Consider the following 21,134-nt stretch of genomic DNA (forward strand, 5'->3'; position numbering starts at 1 on the left):
AGAAATATATTACATATAATCCATGGAATGCATGATGGTGGGAAATGGCCTTGGACCTTTTTTTAAATAAAAGACTTGTGAGAAGTTCTTCCTTTGCCTTCTACTTCTCCAGTCAGAGGGGCAGATAGTACCAAAGTACTGATAAGGTGTTAGGATTAAAACTGATGCAGTCTCCAAGGGTGAGTCTTCTTCCTGATGAGAAGGTTTCATGGGTGCATGTGAAGTCCATTCTAATGAGTACAAGCTGGTGGGAAGTTATTGACAATGACCTTGCATTTTGCCACCCATTGCCCAAATTTCAAAACATCATATAATTATATTTCGCAAAATTCAAGACCATCACATTTAGTGAAGTTGGTGTGAAAAAGCTCAAATAAGATAGATTTTAATTTAGATATCAGCATTTTGCAGGCCCTAACTAGGGAAGGTTAGACTTTTGTGTGGTTATGTTTCTACTCTGTTGACTGCCATCTGGTTGATATAGTAGATAGAACACTGGACTTGGGGTCAGGAAGACCTCGGTTTAAATTACACCTCAGACACTTATTTATTAGCTGTGTGATTCAGACAATTCACTTAACTTTTCTCTTGGCTCCATTGTCCTCATCCATAAAATGAAGGAGCTAAACTCAGTGGCCTCCAAGGTTTTTTTCAGCTCAAAATCTTTTATGAATTGCATACATTTTTTTCAGAGCGTTGAATGAAGCCCTTAGAAGAAAAGAAAAAGGAGAAATGTAAATATTTATTGGTGAGGTGATAAAAAGTAGTAAGTGAAATAGGCAATAGTATCACATAAAAATATGAATTTTCCATCACCAGTCCATTACATTACAGAAAAATACTTTAATGTTTTTATAGCTGTTATAAGAATAAAATGATAATTTTAAGGTGGATTTTGACAAGGTGGCCACTGTTTATGTAGGAAAGAGGCAGTGTAGTCTGGTGGAAAGAGCCCTGACTTTGGAATCATATAACTTTGTGTTTGAATTCTCTTTTTATGACTTTTTAAAAATAACTAAAATTTATCTAATATTTTAAGTTTTGATTAAAAATCTCTGCACAAATATTAAATCATTTTATACTCATAAATGTTATTATTACATACATTTTGCAGTTGATGAAACAGAGGCAGACTTGTTCAACACCTTCTTAGTAAGTGTCAAACTGCATTTGAACTTGAGTTTTCCCAGCTAAAACTATAGTATTCTAGTCACTGTGCCTCTAAACTGCTATTTGAATGAAGTCAAGTGATTTAACTTTTAAGTAAAATGAATGAAATGAAGCAAATGTGCTTTAGTTTCCTTTTCTGTAAAATTAGGAGGTTAGCTTAGATGCTTTCCAGGAGATATCTGCCCAAGTCCAGTGACAAAATGAATAGAGTGCTAGACCTCAAGACAATAATATTTGAGTATGTTAAAGAGATTATCTTAATCTCTCCCTCTGTCTCCTTAAGAGGCAAGAGAGAAAGGTTTCTAAGTAGATCAGAACTGACAGGAGTCAGTGAGCCAGAGCTGAAGATTCCATTACCAGGGAGACCAGGACTGAGAAAAAAGAAGCAATGCTGACAGATAGAGTAGGTTAGAGTAGGCCTGGTGTTTGCCAAGCAAGAAGAAACTGTCCTCAGAAGTGTAAGAGGGAGATTTTTAGGTATTTTATAAATATATATTTATAGTGTGGCTGCCAGGAATCAAAAATTCAGATTGATTCCATAATTAAAATAGACCCAAGTCAGCATCCAGTTTAAGGTAGTTTATTTACAATTAGGAAGGTAAATGTAAGTAATTAGAGAGAGGGAGAGACTGGTCCAGGCCTGGAGAGGCTGGTCCAGGTCTAGAGAGGCCTGGATGGAGAGAGAAGGTTAAAAGGCTAATTAAACTAGGTTACAAGCCACAAGACTTTAGAAATCAGAGAGGCTATAAGCCTACTTAAGGCAGAGTTTGGAAACGCCAAGGTAGGCCAAGGAAGTCAGCCTAACTTACCCACGTGACAATTCAGAGTAGAAGCATTCTGAGGTCTCAGCCAAGTACCTTCAGCCCCAAGTCCGAACCCCTTACCAGGTTGTAACCCACGTATTTAAAGAGATAGCGTCTCTCGACATTTCCTGTGGGCCACCTCTAATTCAAGTGGGCCAATGGCAGCCCCTACACTGATTTGGACTACCCAAAGGGTAGTCCCTTGTTCTTGATTTGATCTGAATTGTCACGTGTGATTAAATTATCTCCCCTCCTCTACTGATGGAGGTGGGGATGATATCATCTCTATGCCTAGGGTAAGTAGATTTTTGACTATGAATGGGCTAGAGTTAATTTCATTTACACAGAAGACAGGTAGTTATTAGAAATTTTAGATAGTATTAGGAATTTTAGGTATAGTTATAGGGTATAAGAATAATAATCTCTCTTCTTTTCTATTTTCTACCTGTACTTCTTTAAAATTAAACTAAGCGTTTTTATTCAACTGCTCTCCTCTTTATTGAACTCCTAGTTTTAACCCTTACAAGTATGAATCCAATCTTTAACATTTATTAGCTATGTGATTATGGGCAAGTCCTTTAACTTCTTTGATTATATCAATAAGGGCATACAAAGCATTTTTTACCAGATAAAATATCCATTTCTGTTAATTACTAAGAAATAAAGGTAGAAGGTACAACACCCCCCCCCTCCCCCGCCCATAGTGTGGAAAGCATTGAATAAATAGAACTTTCTTTAGTATTATAATTAATGTCTGTCTGAAACCTAGAGCCGGCATTAAGGGTAATTGACAAGCTCAAACTCTTTGTGGTCGAGTTAGGGGGCTGTCTATCCCAAGCTTGTAAAGACTTTTGCAGTGGAGTGAGTGGATGAGAATAGTTTGTTCAAATAGCTACAAAGACAGCTGAAGCAGGTGTTATGGAGTGCCTAGAACTTGGTCAGACACTGAAAATGCCAAAGTTATTTACTGCATCCTATGCCATTGCCAATTGTCCTGACTTTTGTCTTGCCACTGGACTTTGATGACTAGAAGAGACAATGATGCTGACAACTATGTACAACGCTGACTCACCTAAATTGAATACATGCAAAAGTCAAGACATGTCCTCTGAAAAATGAAGGACAAAAGTAACAAAAAGTCCTAGCTATATAGTAACTTGATAAGAAAAAGAAATTGAGTGAATAAACATAGACATGCAAATAAAAAAGCTAACACGCTTTGCAGATGATATGATAGTTTATTTAGAGAATGATAGAGACTCAATGAAGAAACTAATAGAAGTAACTCTAACAAAGTTAAAGGACATCAATCCACACAAACCATCAGCATTTCTTTATATTATCCATAAAATTCAGCTGGAAGAGATACAGAAGCTCCATTTGATATAATTCACACAATATAAAATACTTGGCATTCTACTTGCCAGTACACACCCAGGGACCATATGAACACAATTATAAAACACTCTTGACAAATAAAAGTCTATCTAAGTAATTGGAGAAGTTTTCATTGCTCATGGGTAGGCCACGCCAATATAATTAGAATGACAGTATTGCCTGTATTAATTTACTTTTTCAGTGCCATAACACTTAGACTGCCCAAAGCATTATTTTATAGCACTTGAAATAACTGCAAAATTTTTCTAGAGGAACATCAAATCAAGACTATCAAGGGAATTTATGAAAGAGAGAGTTGAAAATGGAAGGAATCTAGCAGTACCAGATCTTAGATTATTCTATAAGGCAGGATATATCAAAACTGTTTGGTACTGGTTAGAAAATAGAATTTGATTGGTAGAACAGAATAATAATATACAGAAACAAAGTCAATGAGAGATTTTTGTATTGTTTGGGTATATATGTTTGCAATAGTTTTCTTGTTTTCAATAGAGAGGGCAGATAAGGAAAGGAAAGAACATGGATCTGAAAATAAAATTTAATGTAAAATAAGAAATCGAGAGGGCAGGAAATAGATGGCTTTCTCAAGGAGATTAACTGAGAATGGGAAGTGAGGTATAAAATGGAAGGTAATGGAAAGACAATGAAATAAGCAGAACTATAAGTAAAATTTATATAGTATTATCAGTATTATAAAAATGAAAAACTTTTAAGACTAACAAACTGATGAGGAATGAAATTGGGGAGAACAATAACCACATTATAAAAATGAATAATTTTGAAAGTTGTAATAGCTATTATCAAATGACCATCCATAATTCTAGAAGACCAGTAATGCTCCCTTCTGACAGAGATGATAGATTTCAGGTACAGGATAATAAGATGTATATTTTTGTAGTAGAGGGGAGTTGTTTTGCTTGGCTATGTATAGTTACTATGAAGAATTTTTTTTTCTTTTCTCTTTGTTTTAGTGGGGAGAAAATAGATTTTTATTTTTAAAAATAGAGTATTAGGGGTGTATGGCATATGGGAACCTTTGCATTCACCTTTTTTACTTTCTGTCTAAGACAGAAGAGCAAAAGCTAGGCAAATGGGGTTAAGTGCCTTGCCCAGGGTCCTACAGCTAGGAAGTGTCTGAGGTCAGATTTGAACCCAGGATCTCCTGCCATTAGGCCTAGGGCTCTATTCACTGTGCAGATGAGGTCACTACAGAAGTTTTGTGATTTTTCACAGACAGAAAAGACTAAGGAAAGCTATTCCAGGAATGGAGGGCAATGTACATAAATTTATGGAGGTAGGAGATAGCATGTTGAACAAGGATATGACATTTACAATATTTGTCTTAAGAAAATTATTTTGTGAGGTATAAAGGATGGATTGCCAAGAGGTCTGGAGACAGGTAAGTAAGGGGTGATTAGGACTGGAATTAAAGTGGTGCTAAAATAAATGAAAAAAATAAAGATGAATTCAAGAAACATATGTCAGTAGGCCTTAGCTACTGATAAAAATACATTTGCAGGGCAGAGGGAAGATTCAAAGATGACAACTCAGAGGATGCTAATGCTAATGAGACAGAAATTGGGAGGAGGAACAGGTTTAGGATAGATATTGATCGGTTGTTTTATATGTACTAAATTCAAGGGACTGCTTGAAATTTCAGGTGAGATATAGTAAATAGAGATATTATAGTACTGAAATTCAAGGGAGAGGTCAGGCTTACAATTATAAACTTGAGCCACTTAACTACACTTTCTGGGGAGGCAAAATTAGTAGTGATTGTACAGACAGTGTTTGAAAGTAATAATATTGATGCAAATAATAAGTAGATTTGTCCTCTTGTAATATGTGAATGAAAATATAAGCACCTAACACTGAAGAAGGTCCAGCTACTAAAAGAGTTGGAAGTAATATAAAAGAATTGAAGATGAAAGGGGAGAGACAGGAAGGAAGACAGCAGGAGGGTAAGAATCAAGGAGGCCTAAGGCTGTGTTGAATAGGGATAATGATAATGGCAATAGAAGGGGATTTTCATGATTCTGAATCTTAGAAATTAGAGGATGTAGATATTTCTATCTGCTAATAATGGAACTGGAAAAAATACCAAATAGTAAATTGCTAATGAGACATCTCCAAGTTTAGAATTAGAATATTGATGTGATGGTACCCTGTAGGATCCAAGTTTATGCTACTCACCTAATTAAGAAGGCCAAAGATCTATATAGAATAAATCAAATAAATTTTAAAAAAGATATTTTAAAAGCCTCATTTATCATTGTAAACAATTAAAACATAAATCTAAATGTAAATGCTGAAGCACTAAGTTGTGATTTCTTTGCCTGGAATAAAAGTTTTATTTCAATCCTTAGAAAAATATAAGAAAAAAAACAGCAAGCAACAACAACAACAACAACAACAAAAAGGGGATATTTTGGTTGTTTTTAGGAGGTAATAATTTTTTAACCTTTTTTTATTTGTTAAAGGCACATTGCTGAACTGATATTCTACATGGAAGAGCTCAGGGCGCATGTGAGGAAATATGGACCAGTAATGCAGAGATACTATGTGCAGTATCTCTCTGGCTTTGATGCTGTGGTTTTAAATGAACTTGTTCAGGTGAAAAAAATTCAAATTTCCCCATTCTGTCACTTCCTGATACAACTAAGTTCTAATCATTATTATTAATAATACCTACATCAATTTATTATATTGCTTTATAATTTGCAAAGAACTTTTTAAAAAGCCCTCTGAGGGAGGTATTTTTAAGTATTATCATCCCCATTTTATAGTTGAGGAACTTGAAGCACTAAAAGATGTGACTTGCCTTTGGCCCACTGTATGAGAGGTAATATTTGAAACTGAGGCTTTTAATTCCCAAGTCCGATGCTTTATATGCTGTGCCAGATTTACCTCGAGACGTTTTATTAAAGTGGAGTATAAAACTGAAAAGTCCACCCAATAGACTTGGAGTCAGACTACTGAGAAGAGGTAGGCTCTAGTCTGAGCTCTGGTGTTATTAACTTGTGACTTTAGGACAAGTCACTTCACTGCTTTGGGCTTTAGATTCCTTATTTTTAAAATGGGGTCATACTAATAGAATCTTCCATCTTTAATATTGTGTGATTCTGAGAATCTGTTATATTTTATTTTTTTACTTGTATTAAAAAAAGAAAACACTTTGGACTTGTAAGGACATTTTGGGAGGTGTCTTTTTTTCAAACTTGTTTTCTTTTGGTTTTTCATTTTTGCTGTTGATATTGAAATTTTAAATGATTTTAGTTATGTTTTTGCATTTTCCCCCTTTTAAGATATATTCTCCATACCAGATAGCCTATTCTGCAAGCATTTAAATTCTTTATATTTCCATCCCATTGAGTTGTCTTCACAAAAAGAGAAACCACTCTACTTTTATTTGCTTTCTGTGATATAAAATAACAACAGTTATCTCCCAAAAGTATTTAAAAGGAGCAGAATATGGGAAGAATGATAAAAATTGAGGTTATATTAAGAGCTCCATAAAATTGTAAAATGGTCAAGTACCTTTGTTTTATTATTCCATAGAACTTTTTAATCTGTTCTTCCCTTTCATAAACAGGTAATAATAAATTTCTAATATTGAGCTGTTATGTATCTTAACTTGTTTTTAGTATATATGAGATTAAATCTTTTTTATTAATTGTACTATATGTTTAGAGATTATTCAAGTTTCTGGTTACTTTCCTCACGTATCCACTAGGTGGAGCTCAGATGTTTTCATTAAAACTGAATAGACAACTCTTATTAAGAGAGATAACGTGGTTTTGTGTGTGTGTGTGTGTGTGTGTGTGTGTGTGTTTTGTTTTGTTTTGTTTTTAATCAAAAGTTAAGCCAAAGGAGTATATTAATAACCGACTTCTATATTGTCCATATTAAAAAATCTATTATTTAGCCATCAGATTTATACTATGGGCCAATAAATTATTAATTGTTTATGTGCTATAGTTAAATTTTTCTTTTAATTTAAAAATTAAAAAAAAATCCTTACCTTCAGTCTTAGAATCAATACTGTATGTTTTGGTTCTAGGGCAGAAGAGCTGGGCAATGGAGATTAAGTGACTTGTTCAGAGTCACCCAGCTAGGAAGTGTCTGAGGCCATATTTCAACCTAGGACCTCTCATTTCCAGGCCTGGCTCTCAGTCCATTGAGCCACCTAGCATAGTTAAATTTTACAGCCTGTAACATTATCTTTAAAGTGACTTCTGTTTTTGTTACTGTTCCTTCATCAATATGTCAGTTTTTACATTGACAAAACTGATTTTTTACCTATTACATGACTCACATTGGTCATTTGTTAGATTACTAAGCTGAAAATACATTTTATAGCTTGATAGATAATATTTTAAACTTCAGTGGGATTGATCTTAATATCTTGGGGGAAAGGTTTTGGATTTTTTGTTAATAAATATAAAATTATGTCATATTATTTGTTGTTTTTGACCTGATAGAACCTTTTTATGATTGAAACAAAATTTTGGGTAGATTTTACTGTCTTTTTTTCAGGCTAAAACTTTGGGAAAAAAGCTAGTTGACAAAGTTTTGAAGTAGATGTGTATATGACTGTTTCAAAAATTATTTTTCTTTAGCCCATTATTTCAAATTTATTTTTGGCATTACTTTAGTTTTTTAATTATTTAAATAAAATAAGTCTGATAAAAAACTTTTTGTTATTTTATGTACCAGTTTCTGGCCATAACATTTTTTATTTGTTGTTTAAAAATTTAAATCAAACACTAACTTTTTCTTGTTTCATTTCAGAATCTTTCAGTGTGCCCTGAAGATGAATCAATCATCATGTCCTCCTTTGTTAATACTATGACCTCCCTAAGTGTGAAACAAGGTAATGGGTCTAATAAGTGTGAAATAAAGCAAACTTTAATAACTTGTAATTATTTTCAAGCTCACTTTCTTTAATATTGCATAGTATTTGCAATATCTTTTTCTCATTTTTAGTTGATTGGTCTACTGTGCTTTGTTTTCCTCTTTTTTTTTTCTATGAGAAATTAAAATGAATAAAATAGTTACATGATCGTATTTAAGAAAATCCTATTTTACTGTTTGTATATTAATTGTGTATTTTTCACTTTTTTAAAGCAAGAAAACTAAAGACAACTTACTAGACATTATAATAAATCAGGTATTTAGAACTTAACCTACCTGCTTTGTGGAAGCAGTGTGGTATAATGGACTGTGTGCAGGGGTAGAAGTCAGCAGAGTGTTCAGATCTCCAAAATTTAATGGTTGTGTGACTCTAGAGCAGTGGTTCCCAAACTTTTTTGGCCTGCTGCCCTCTTTCCAGAAAAAAATATTACTTAGCCCTTGGAAATTAATTTAAAAAAAATTTTAATAGCAATTAATAGGAAAGATAAATGCACCTGTGGCCATAACCACCTTCCTGGATTGCTGCAGCACCCACCAGGGGGCGGTAGCACTCACTTTGGGAATCACTGCTCTAGAGCTTTTAACCTCTATGCTTCAGGCAATCCTTAGGACTTTACTACTAAGTCATAAAAAAGTTAGAGGTAGTCCTTTCTGGGAATTAATTGTGTGTCCTAATGTATTTGATTCTTCTAGTATTTAAATATATCCTTTTTGTATCAAATTATTTATTTAACTTTTGAAAGGTCTAGAAAAGGGATGGTACCAGTCTTACGTATTAAAACAATGTTTATATATTCAGCTAGTTTCTTGAATAAGAAATCGAATGAACTTTTAATCATTTAAAGCATCCTAATATATATAATATATCAATAAATATACTTCCATTATGTGTGATCATTTTAATAGTGCATGAGAAAGTCTATGACTTCTCTAAAAAGACCATCTTTGTCAAAATTTAGGATTGTTATTGTTGAATTTTATAAGCATTCCTGATATTGACAGCAAAAATAGTTTTTAGAAAAGTAGCATGGGGTGGTGAATAATCAGGAATAAGGAAGAGACTATGGGCAAGTCACTTAACTTCTTGATGCCCCAGATAACCTTTTAAGAATACTGATTATAGAATATTTACAGATTTACCTTGATAAAGGAAATTGATGTCACTATAAACCTCCTGATTCCTCACTGGGAGACTTGTGAAAACACAGATCTGATCCCTAAAAATAGAAACAGAACTTTTTAATATATGTAGCTTGAAAATGTTAATTTACTTTTGTACTTTTTTCCATTCTTAATAATACAGTTGAAGATGGGGAAGTATTTGATTTCCGAGGGATGAGATTAGACTGGTTTAGATTACAGGTAAGAATGACTTCAGTTTTCATTGTCAGTTCATTTTTCAGTATTGATTATCTCAGATTATGTTTGTTACATGAATGGAAAACATTAAGACAAGTTCACTTAAACCATTAAGAACAATTTCAATGTAATTATTATGTATTCCTAAATGGTCACTGAATGAATCTACTGATGTTAACATAGCACATTTCTAATGCAAAAGATAGAGAAATGTGTATTAGATGATATAGCACAACTGAATTTGGAGCTGTGCAAATAACCAAACTTACAGATTTTTATTAATGATTTCATTTCAAATTGGAGTATCTCTTCTTGCCTAGGTATAATGTGTGGCAATTCCAAAGAGGCAAATTTTGAATTGATGTAAGGAAAACATCCCTAACAGTGAGGACAATCCAAAAATGAAATGAGTTATCTTGGGAGGTTAGTGGGTTCTCCTTCCTTGGAGGTGTTTAGGCAAATTGCGAATAAATATTGTGAATTCTTGTTCACATACAAATTTGTCTGAGTGGCCATTGAGGGGGTCTCTTTTGGAGTTGTGATTCTGCAAGTCATTATTCTACAAGAATATGTAAAATAAACATCTTCAGTTTATCATAAAACTATAGTTCTGATTATGTTTAATCAAACGATTTTATCAAAAATGTATTTCCTAGGTTTTGAGTGATAATATATGTATAACTCAGTAAAATTGCTCATCAACTCCGGGAGGGGGAAGAGAAGAGGAGAGGGAGACAACAAGAATCATGTAACCATGGGAAAAAAATGAAAAAATAAAATAAAATTTAAAAAATAATGTGTTTCCAACTTATGCATAAATGGTTGTTTGAATTAAAAATAATATGTTGTTTAGTTGAATGCCCATCTTTTTAAAGTAACGATCTTTTGAATTTCTGCCCTAAGTATCTCAAATACATTTTTACTATTGACTAAAACAATCTCTTAAATTCTTTAAACCTTCTCCTAAATAGTTTGATAAAAGTTCTGATAATTAGAGGAAGCTGTGGCCTGGTATTAACTTCTCTCAAAAATCAGAATACATTTTATGCAGAGCTTATAGTATTTGAAATGCATATAAAATATTGCTTGATAAAACACTTCATAGGCCTTAAAAAAGATAATCCATTTGATAAAAGATTTACTTGAAGTATCTTGGCTTAATGAATTTTGAAAAGACTTCACAATGAATCTTCTGTGAGAGTGAGATAGGCAATCAGTTAGAGGGAATAAAAACTACCTTGCTTCAGTGAGAACCCATGTTAAGTTAAATAACATAGGGGCAGCTGGGTAGCTCAGTGGATTGAGAGTCAAGCCTAGAGACGGGAGGTCCTAGGTTCAAATCCGGCCTCAGACACTTCCCAGCTGTGTGACCCTGGGCAAGTCACTTGACCCCCATTGCTCACCACTCTTCCACCAAGGAGCCAATACACAGAAGTTAAGGGTTTAAAAAAAAAAGAGTTAAATAACATAAATTTTTATTAAAGAACTTATTCCTCTACTCTTTTTTGTTGTTTTGACAGGCAGTACTGCTTCATAGTAGTCTTATTCATTTTTCATATGTTCTGCAAATGTGATGCTTCAAACATGTTTGCTAGTGGCTTCCAAATTTCTCCACTGGGTAAAAAAGAGATTAAGTGTTTACTAACTAAAGTGGTTTTTGGGACAACTACATTATAATGATTAAAATTTCTAAGAAAGGGTGAACATTTTTCATAGCAAACATCTCTTCAGATAGGTTTGATTGGCATTGGTGACTTTTCTCCAGCTCTATTCTACAGACTGTGAATAGAAGCTTAGGAGTTGGGCAGTAGAGATAATCTAAGGCTAAGGTTTAACAATATGTAGATGAGTGGTGATGGGAGTAAAGTGAGAGGTAATTGAGAGCTGATAATAATACAGGGTTGAAGTGACTAACTACAGATTTGAGACTGGAAAGGAAAGAAAATTAAGTCCTACCATTACTGATGCTTGAGAAAATCTTGAGAGGTAGAAGGATTGGAGATCTCATTGAGAATGAAGTATAGGTTAGGAGCAGTGAGACAATAGGGGAAAATGGAATGATAGATTATAGTCAGATTAAAGAATTTCAGTTTCCAGTTAAGGAGGAGGAACCTTGATTGGGTAATGTTAAGAATGAATCTCTGTCCTTCCCTATGTGTAACTGAGTAAAGCAGAGTAGGAAATGAATGGAATTTAAAGAAACTGAGGAATTGGAACTTGGGAGTTTGTAGAAACATCACTGAATGTTGACATTTGATAATGGAAACCAAGGGTAAAGGAGGAAAAGGAAGATAGTATGCCAGGATTTGAACTTCTTGGGAAAGGGAGAGTGATACAAGCCATAGCAGCCATCAGAATTTAGGTTGATTTATGCATATATATATGGCAACATTTGTTAATCCAAATCATGGTGGCTGCTATCCATTATATTTTAAAATCCTTGAATAAAGGAACTGTTTTTCTTTATATATGTAATAGTTAACCTAGTGCCTGGGACATAGCAAATGCTTAATAAATTATTTATTAATAGGGTAAGTTGACTATTAAGTATTGTATAGTTGAGCTAGTAAGCAAACACTGGATAGCTCCTCTTTTTGTAAGCTTGCCAAATTACTTCCCTTAGAGAGACTGCTTGATATGATGAAAAGAATACTGAATTTGAATTAATCAGAACCCTGATTTTCAGTTCTTTGATATTCACTATATGTGTAACATTGGACAAGGCATTATCTTCTCTGAACTTCCAAGTTCTTTATTTGGAAAATGAGATTAATAAAATGAATTCACCTAGATAGAATATAATATCCAAGATTGTTGTGAGCTTCAAATGAAGAAATATACATAAAATGCTTAGTCACCTGAAAAAGAATATGCTAATTTAAGCTGTTAATATTAGTCCTAGGTTTTGATACATGTTAGCAAAAATTTTGGTGCATGCTAAGAATTTTTATGCAGAATACACTACCTCAGTATTATGCTGTCTGTGCCATGAAGCTTTAGTATTAGTGAATCTCCTTTATGGAAAGATTTATGTAAAATTCAAATTATTCAATCTTCTTGGATGGGGGGGGAGAACCATGATAAACAACTTATAGGATATTCTATGGAGAATAATCTGGTATTCTGGGTAAACTTAGCAGTTTCACTAAAATTATATAATGTATTAAAGGTAACACTACTGTCAGGATATGTTTTTGGATTTTTTCTTGTAGTGATGACATACTATATGCATTCAGCAAGTATTTAAAAGTAAGTTGTGTTGATGTAAATATGATTTTGAAAATAATTGACCAAAACATTGTCCTGTTTTAGGCATACACAAGTGTCTCGAAGGCTTCTTTAGGCCTTGCTGATCACAGGGAGCTTGGCAAGATGATGAATACTATAATTTTCCATACAAAAATGGTAGATTCTTTAGTAGAAATGTTGGTGGAAACTTCAGATCTCTCCATATTTTGGTATGTTTTAAATTTTATTTTAAATTCTCTTTAAAACATGGGGTATCATTTACATACAATTTTCTCAGTTGTTTTTCTATTAGTTTTTTAATACATTAAATTAGTCAATTAATAATAATGATGATGATAATGAAACAAGTGATTTTGACCATATTGCAAAAGGAAATGAGAAAATGTTGATACTATTGAATGTCTGTGCAGATATTTAAAACATTTTTAAAAAACATATGGCTTCATAAAATCTACCTCAGGATGGCAGTGCTCAAGAATGGCTAGTGGCTTATTGCTAGGAAGTGTTTGAGGACAAGAAAAGGTGTTCAGTTTCTTTTGGCCTTCAAGTGTGTCTTTCACCTTAGCTCAACTAGTAATAGAGCTAGGGACAAATCTACTTTGGAGCACATGTTCTGAATTTGGGGGGGGAGGGGAAGGGAACATTCAGGTAAAGCATACTTTGAGAAACTTGGTGTTAATCATGCCCTTGCATATATGATATAGGTAAAAGAAAAGATTCAGGTTTAAGCTGACCAAAAAAAATAGCATGCTTACTAGAATATGCTTTAGGGAATTTGCAAGTTCATTTCCATTTTAATATATTATTGAGTATTTCTTATAAAAGATACTGCCTGGGTACTGGATGACAGATAAAAATGAAAAAATCTCTCTTCTTAAAGAGCATACTGCAGAGACACACACACTTTGAATTAGTGAATATTAAGTGCCTACTATGTACCAGATATTGTACTAAGTACTAGGATACAAATATATACACAGCAGGCAAAAATAGGAAATGGTTAGCAGAAGGAAAGGCTCTAGGATTAAGGGAGATTGGGAAAGGCTTCCTGTAGATGATTTTACTTGAGACTGAAAGGAAGCTAGGGAAGTCAGTAAGAGGGGAGAGTGTTCTAGACTTGGAGAACAGCCAAAGAAATTGCCTGGAGCCAAGAAATGCAGTATCTTATTCATGGAATGGCCAGAATACTGGAATGTCACTGGATTCCAGCCAGTCTTATTGGATCAAAGAATACATGTTGGAGGGTAAGGAGTAGGAGGGGGCTAGTTAGGAAAGACTTTAAATGCTAGAGAGTGACTGGAATTTATTAAGGGGGGTTGGATGGGGTGACAGTTGGACCTGCCCTTTTTGAATCACTTTGGTGTTTGAATGGAGCATGAATTGGAGTGTAGAGAGTCTTGAAGCAGGTAGATCCACCAGCAGACTGTTGCAAGTCAAGGTGAGAGGTGATGAGTGTCTGCACCAGAGTGGTGACAATGTTAAAAGAGAGAAGAGATGTTACAAAGGTTAATCCGACTAACCTTTGCACGAGGTATCAGGTACTATGCTAAATACTGGAGATACAAAGACAAAAAATGAAACAGCCCCTGTCCACAGGGGATGTCCTTATGTCTACAAAATATAAATATGTACAGAAAATCTATAAATGTATGAAGTAGTTTTGGGAGGAAGGGAAATCAATATGAGCTTCTTCTACTTACTTTTTCTATTTCTCAAATCTCTTTGATATTATTTCTTGTTCTCTCATTCTTTATTTGAGTCTCTAATGGAAGAGATCATCCCTTCACTCTAAGACCCTTATAATTGCCTTAAAAACAGTCAATTTTCAGATAAAGAAATCAAAACTATCAAAAAGCACATGAGAAAGTGTTCTAAATCTCTAATAATTAGAGAAATGCAAATCAAAACAACTCTTGAGGTATCATGTCACACACAGCAGACTGGCTAAAATGACAGCAGGGGAGAGTAATGAATGTTGGAGGGGATATGGCAAAATTGGGACATTAATGCACTGCTTGTGGAGTTATGAACTGATCCAACCATTCTGGATGGCAATTTGGAACTATGCCCAAAGAACACTAAAAGATTGCCTGCCATTTGATCCAGCCATAACCATTGCTGGGTTTGTACCCCAAAGAGATCATAGATAAAAAGACTTGTACAAAAATATTTATAGCCATGCTTTTTGTGGTGGCAAAAAAACTGGAAAATGAGGGTATGTCCTTCAATTGGGGACTGACTGAACAAATTGTGGTATCTGTTGGTGATGGAATACTATTGTGCTCAAAGGAATAAAGAACTGGAGGAATTCCATGTGAACTGGAATGACCTCCAGGAATTGATGCAGAGTGAAAGGAGCAGAACTGGTAGTGAACTTTGTGGGGTGGAGGTGGTGAATGCCCACAGAGAGCGCTTTGTATGCCATCTTTAACACCTGTGCCATAGATTCCTCATCACTGACCTAACATCTCCATTTATCTGATATAAAATGCATGACAGGTACCTTAATAAAAGGCCATTTACTTTATATATTATTAGTCAGTTTGATTTTATTTATTTTTTTGGTGAAGCCCCATCTAAGTTCTATAATTGTTGATGAAGACTAAAGAAGGAATGCTAATTATTATTTCCCACATTTTACAAATGAGGAAACTGAGCTTAGAAAAACATGACTTGCCCATGGTTATACAGCTGAGTGTCTGAGATAGTATTCAGTCCTGTGGCTCTTAAGTTAAGGATTCTTTCCATTGTGCCGTACTTCCACTTTTTCCTATAAACAGCCTGCCACAAAGATAATTGCCATATGAAAACACTACAGAAGAATGAAGTAGAAAAATTGCACAGACTGCCAAGATTTTATAAATGGTTTGTTGTCAATTCTTGAAGTACTCTGTAAATTCTTGGCATTAATGTGAGCTAAATGAAGATTTGTAAAAACCAAGGTTGTTTTTTGTACTTTTAAAAATGGAAAACTTGCTGAATAGAGCTATATACAACTGACAACAGAATATGTTGAAAAGTTTACAATGCATCAACTATTATATTTGTGTCCTACTAAAAGATAATTTAATTATAAAATGTTCATCTTAGGGAACTGATGAAGCCATGTTTCCTAAGACTTAATTGTGAAATTTTGAAGTTTCATTATAAAGATTTTGAAGTCCTGTATTTGTATCTGCTTTATGAGATATTTGTAAGATCAGAATTTACAGGAAACACAGAGAATTTTATCATACAGCTCCCTATAGGTGTTTTAATCCATTCGAGGGATTTCTGTAGTTATATTCCTCCATCTAATAATGTTTATAGAGTATCACGTGATTTATTTATTATGAAAATTGTTAGTATCCTAAATTTTGTATGCTATAACTTCATATAATTAGTATTTTTTTGATTTTGAAATTTAGCCTGAGTTCCTCTTTTAAAAAATAAATGTCACATCTGCATTGTATGCCACATCTGGAATAAAATGTCATGACTTTCATAATACATATCAGATTAAAATAAAATATGCTATTGTAAACTTTGTTTACTAAAATAACTTTTAATCTTTTCCCAATATAGTTTTTATAGTCGTGCATTTGAGAAGATGTTTCAGCAATGTTTGGAACTCCCATCTCAATCAAGATACTCAATTGCATTCCCTCTGCTCTGTACTCATTTTATGAGTTGCACACATGAGCTATGTCCAGAAGAGGTAATTTCTTAGTTTTTAACATAGCGTAAATACCTATGACTAATAATTAATGATACAATTATAACTGAGAGTGAGCATGAGCAGCATTGTAGCTTTGAAGTCAAGAAGACCTAATTTCAAATTCTGCCTTATATGTATCAAGAAAAGGGTCCATGAGGTAACCTCTCAGTATCCCCAGGCAATTCTTTTAGCACTTCAGTTAGTACTGTTGCTGATATGCATCAGTGGAGTCATTTTAACTTTTTCATTTTTTAAAAACTCTTACCTTCTGTCGTAGAATTCAATACTAAGGACCATTTCCAAGGCAGAAAAGTGACAAGGGCTAAAATCTCTAGAGTAAGGTTGTAGTAGATAGGATAAGATAAGTGAGTGTAGGCTGTTCATTATTTTGGATAAGAATTTTAATTTAGGTAGGATTTCAATTTGTTGGTGCACAAATGCCAAAATATTATTTTCAACACTATTTTGGCTTTATGCAAAGAGGAGACTTATAAGGAAGAGAGGGTGTTGAAGAGGATAAAGATTCTAGAATGTTGTAAAAGGAGGGGGTTAGACTGGTACTGAGGGGGTTGGCTATTCTCTCTCTAGAGGTAACTGGGGAGAATGGCTGCTTGTCCTTAAGTGGCTAATCCTATCCTGATCTCCTATCCTACCTGCTGTTTTGTGGTTAACCAGTTACTGTTTTCCCTCAGAGAAGAACTTGGTGAGCCCAAATATCTGTCTTCACTAATTGTAAGACGATGTCTGGGTCCTTTTTGGATTTAAGACCTTTCCTTGGGCCCTACCATTCTTACCACAGACCATCACCTCTGATACTAACTAAGCAGGGTTTAGTGCAGGTTAGTTAGAGCAGGGACTGGGATTTTTAGATGAGAGAGGAAAGAGTTTAGAGTAGTCCAACAACTCTTTGAAGACTCTCCTTGAGGAGATACTTAGATCCTGGGGGCTGTAGGTAGTAGAAATTAGCATCAATGTTATCCTGTTTCCCTTTTAACCTTTTACAATAAATACTCCCTATTACAATAAATACTTTCCTAGTTACTGAGTGGTCTGTGTGTTGATCTCAGACCAGGCTTTGGCCTGGTCAGAGTTAACTGTTGGTCTTCAACCCACAGTATAACATCTTGTTATTGACCCAATTAAATCCATCTCATCTCATCCCCAAGACCACCCTAATACAGCAGTTGGGGTTAAGCACCTTACCCAGGGTTACACAGGTAGGGAGTAGTTGAGGCCAGATTTGAATCTAAGGTCTCCTTTTTCCAGGACTGACTAGCTACCCTTTGCTTTAACTTTAACACACTTACTATATAGTACTGTGTTCTCTTTCTCCACACCTGCTCCTCAACTTGGTGCTCCATTACTTCCATTCCCCATTCAAGAAAAATTCTCCAGGTGAAAGCAGAACTAATGTGAAGAGACATTTGCCTCACTTTGCTTACTTGCTGCCCACCCACATGTCTTGTCTTCCATCTGACTTTGCTTAGTCTGCACCTCCAAGAGTCTTTGAACTGCATGCTGCCCTCTCCCTTGTAATAAAAATTAATTAGCTAAATAATTAGAGATTCAGAATAGCTAGGAATAAGAAATAGGGCTGGATAGATGGTTGTGAGTGGTATAGGGATCCTTTAACTCAGAGGAATTCTCAAGAGATCATGGGAAAAGAATTCCCACCTTCCTCTAGGAGAGACAGTTAGGAATTTACTGCACACTCTTTGGTTTGTTGCTCAGAGGGTGGATGGTTGGAGTTTCCTATGGAAATGTTGGAAGAGTTAGTGACAGTTGGTTTGGGAAAATCCCTAGAGATTGGGAGAAAGATCTTCTGTGAGAGAGTTTGGCTTAACTGTTTCCTTTGAGAAGACAGGGGAGCAGCAGGAGCCAGCAGGAGGCACAAGAGAGCAGCTTCTAGGAACTTGTTAGTAGCTGATACTCTGTGGCTGGAGAGACAGAAGTTATATCAACTATTTGAAGAATAATATAAGGAAAATAATTTATTTATAAATTTAAATTAGCTTAGTCTAGTAAGATAGAAATTATTTATAGATAGTTAGGAAATGAGGTTAGCCCCGATTTTCAGGGGAGAAGAATTTCCTTGTGGAAAAGATTGGGGTCAGGGTTTATAGATAGATATTTTAGATTTTTAGGGTACATAGATTAATTAATATATTTACTACTTTTCTGTTTTCCTTTTCCTTTCCCTGAATCTCTATAGTTAAATGAAGAGGATTTGTTTATAACTGGTCTTCAGAAATTTCCTCAACTGTTAATCCAGTTGATTCCCTCAACCGACAACAATGGAATCTTCTAATAAATAATAGCCTACCAATATTTATCAATATCAATCAATATCAGGATCTATATTCCCCATAACAAGTGGCAAGCCAATAAGGACAACAACATAAAAGAGATACAACTTTAATCAAAAAGAAATTAAAAGCAACTATGCTGTTTAATAATATGAGTTTGGGAAATATAACCAAAGTATTTACAAGGAAGATTCCTGGGTATGTCAGGGACATCCCCTTTCCAAAAACCAATCTTGGATTTTCTTTGCCTCATGTCACTGGACATATTACAATGGATCCACTGAATGATTGTGGAATATTGATAGGGCTTATGGTTAGGATGTCTATGCATTACATCCTAAAACTAATAACTATACAAAGAAAGAAACAACAAAGAGAACAAGAAGTTGATATGTGTTTCCAATATCTAGAAAATATTAAGAGGCAGGCAAATTAATGGAACAATACTTTAAGGGCACCAAGCTAGAACAAGAGACCATAGAATTAAACAACAATATGGAAGGTTTCTTTCCCTTATGTGAAGTCAGAGTACTCACCCCTCACCAACAACTCATAAAGGTCAGACATCATAAGGGATTCACCCAAGGTGATACAATTTTAAGAAAGGTACTCCTTCATTTGAGGAGGAACCTGTAGCCATGATAAAAAAGTTTGAGAAAATAATTAAGCAATTCAACCCTGATTATCTGGGTTTTCAAATTTTGCTTGTTGAATTGACAAAGAGGGATAAGGACAAAATTGTTACAGAAACCAATGAATGACCTCTAGTAAATCCTAAATGGAAATTAATTCAGAAGAAGGATATGAACAGTTGGTAAATGTGAGGCAGACAGTGATGAAAACAATGAGGGAGTGCTTTAACAGGCTAGGGACCTGGACTAAATTTGAGAAAGTGGAGAAACACCCTCTACTTTTATGGATAAGCTGAAAGACTTAGGTGAAAAGTACGTAGGATTGGATATATCCAGGGAATGGGATATGGAGAATTTCAGAAGACAGTTTATTAAAAATTCCTGCCTAGTGGTGAGGAATTATTTTCAACAACAATGTACTGACTGGAATGAAATGGAATTAAATGAAGGGTAGCATGATACATTTAAAACGCTGATAAAGACAAACATAATGAGGCAAATAATGAGTTAGTTGAAGAAGTGAGACAAGAGATAAAAGACCTGAAGTTAAAACTTAATGAAACAGTAAAACAGGAAAAGACCATAGCTACAGTGAGAGAATATAAGCCACCAGGGCAGTTCACTAATTCACAAAGAAATTACAATGATCAAGGTCCATGATGTTACATATGTGGAAAGCAATAACTTATTACACCCTCATCCATTAGCCCCCTTCCTATGTCTCTCCTCCTAGAAAGACTATGGGTAACAAACTGCAGATAAGAGAGTACTACTGAACCTTCAGAACCTCACTTCAACTCTCAAGGTTGTCACTAACCTACTTTGGGGAACTGTTTGAAAGAGAGACATTTAGAAAGGTAGAATGTCATTTGAAAGGAACATTAGAGATCATTGAATCCAGCCACTCATGGGAAAAAACTGAGCTTAGGAGAGGCTAAATGACTTAGCAAAGGTCTCACAACTAATTTGTGACCATTTGGAATAAAATCCAGGTGTACTGACCTGATACTTCTAATTCTAATTCTAATTCTAGAATTATATGAATATATCTAGAGATGGCATTTGCCACCTGGTGGCCCTTGGCACATGTTCAAGGCATAGACATTTTTAAGGGATAAAAAAGTGAATAAGCTTTAACCCTTGCATTTGAATAGCTTACAGTTTAGGAGATGAACAAACAGCAAATATACCTCATCTCCATACTTTATATATGTTAGAATCATAAAATGAAAGAGCTGAAAGATACTGTAGAAATCACATCACTGAATCCTCGTTGTTGATAGTTGAGTATTCTTAAGGTCTGTAACTTAAGTCTAAACTGTAAATTAGTCTGAACTTCAGCCCATTGCTCCTCCAGGATTTTCACTGTGCTACCTAAGATGAATTTTATGATGAATAAAACTATGATAGGAATGTTAGGGAAGGACCAGATTTCAAATGACTTTTTAAAAAGGGGGTTTGGGTGAAATTATGTCACATAAATTTGTAGTATTTTTAATCAGTATGGTTTTGTGATTTTTCTCCCTTTCATCTTCTCAGGAGTAAGTAGCATAAAGGTAGTAGATGGAGAAAGTAATCCAAGTCTGAAGTTTGGCAGAACATGATT

At 34.5% G+C, this 21,134-nt stretch overlaps 1 protein-coding gene across 4 annotated transcripts in view; it reads left to right on the plus strand.

Annotated features, from left to right (window-relative positions):
- The window catches only part of NCKAP1 (NCK associated protein 1), a 129,076-nt gene that overhangs the window by 66,653 nt on the left and 41,289 nt on the right, over window positions 1-21,134 (plus strand). For all 4 annotated transcript variants that reach the window (XM_044669728.1, XM_044669730.1, XM_044669727.1 and 1 more), the window contains 5 exons: window positions 5,852-5,984; window positions 8,163-8,244; window positions 9,589-9,647; window positions 12,957-13,102; window positions 16,458-16,590. In XM_044669728.1, the coding sequence (XP_044525663.1) occupies window positions 5,852-5,984; window positions 8,163-8,244; window positions 9,589-9,647; window positions 12,957-13,102; window positions 16,458-16,590 (553 nt within the window). The remainder of the gene's footprint in view (window positions 1-5,851; window positions 5,985-8,162; window positions 8,245-9,588; window positions 9,648-12,956; window positions 13,103-16,457; window positions 16,591-21,134) is intronic.

This window comes from Gracilinanus agilis, chromosome 3 (assembly GCF_016433145.1).
Source record: "Gracilinanus agilis isolate LMUSP501 chromosome 3, AgileGrace, whole genome shotgun sequence".
In the NCBI taxonomy this organism is placed as follows: Eukaryota; Metazoa; Chordata; class Mammalia; order Didelphimorphia; family Didelphidae; genus Gracilinanus; species Gracilinanus agilis.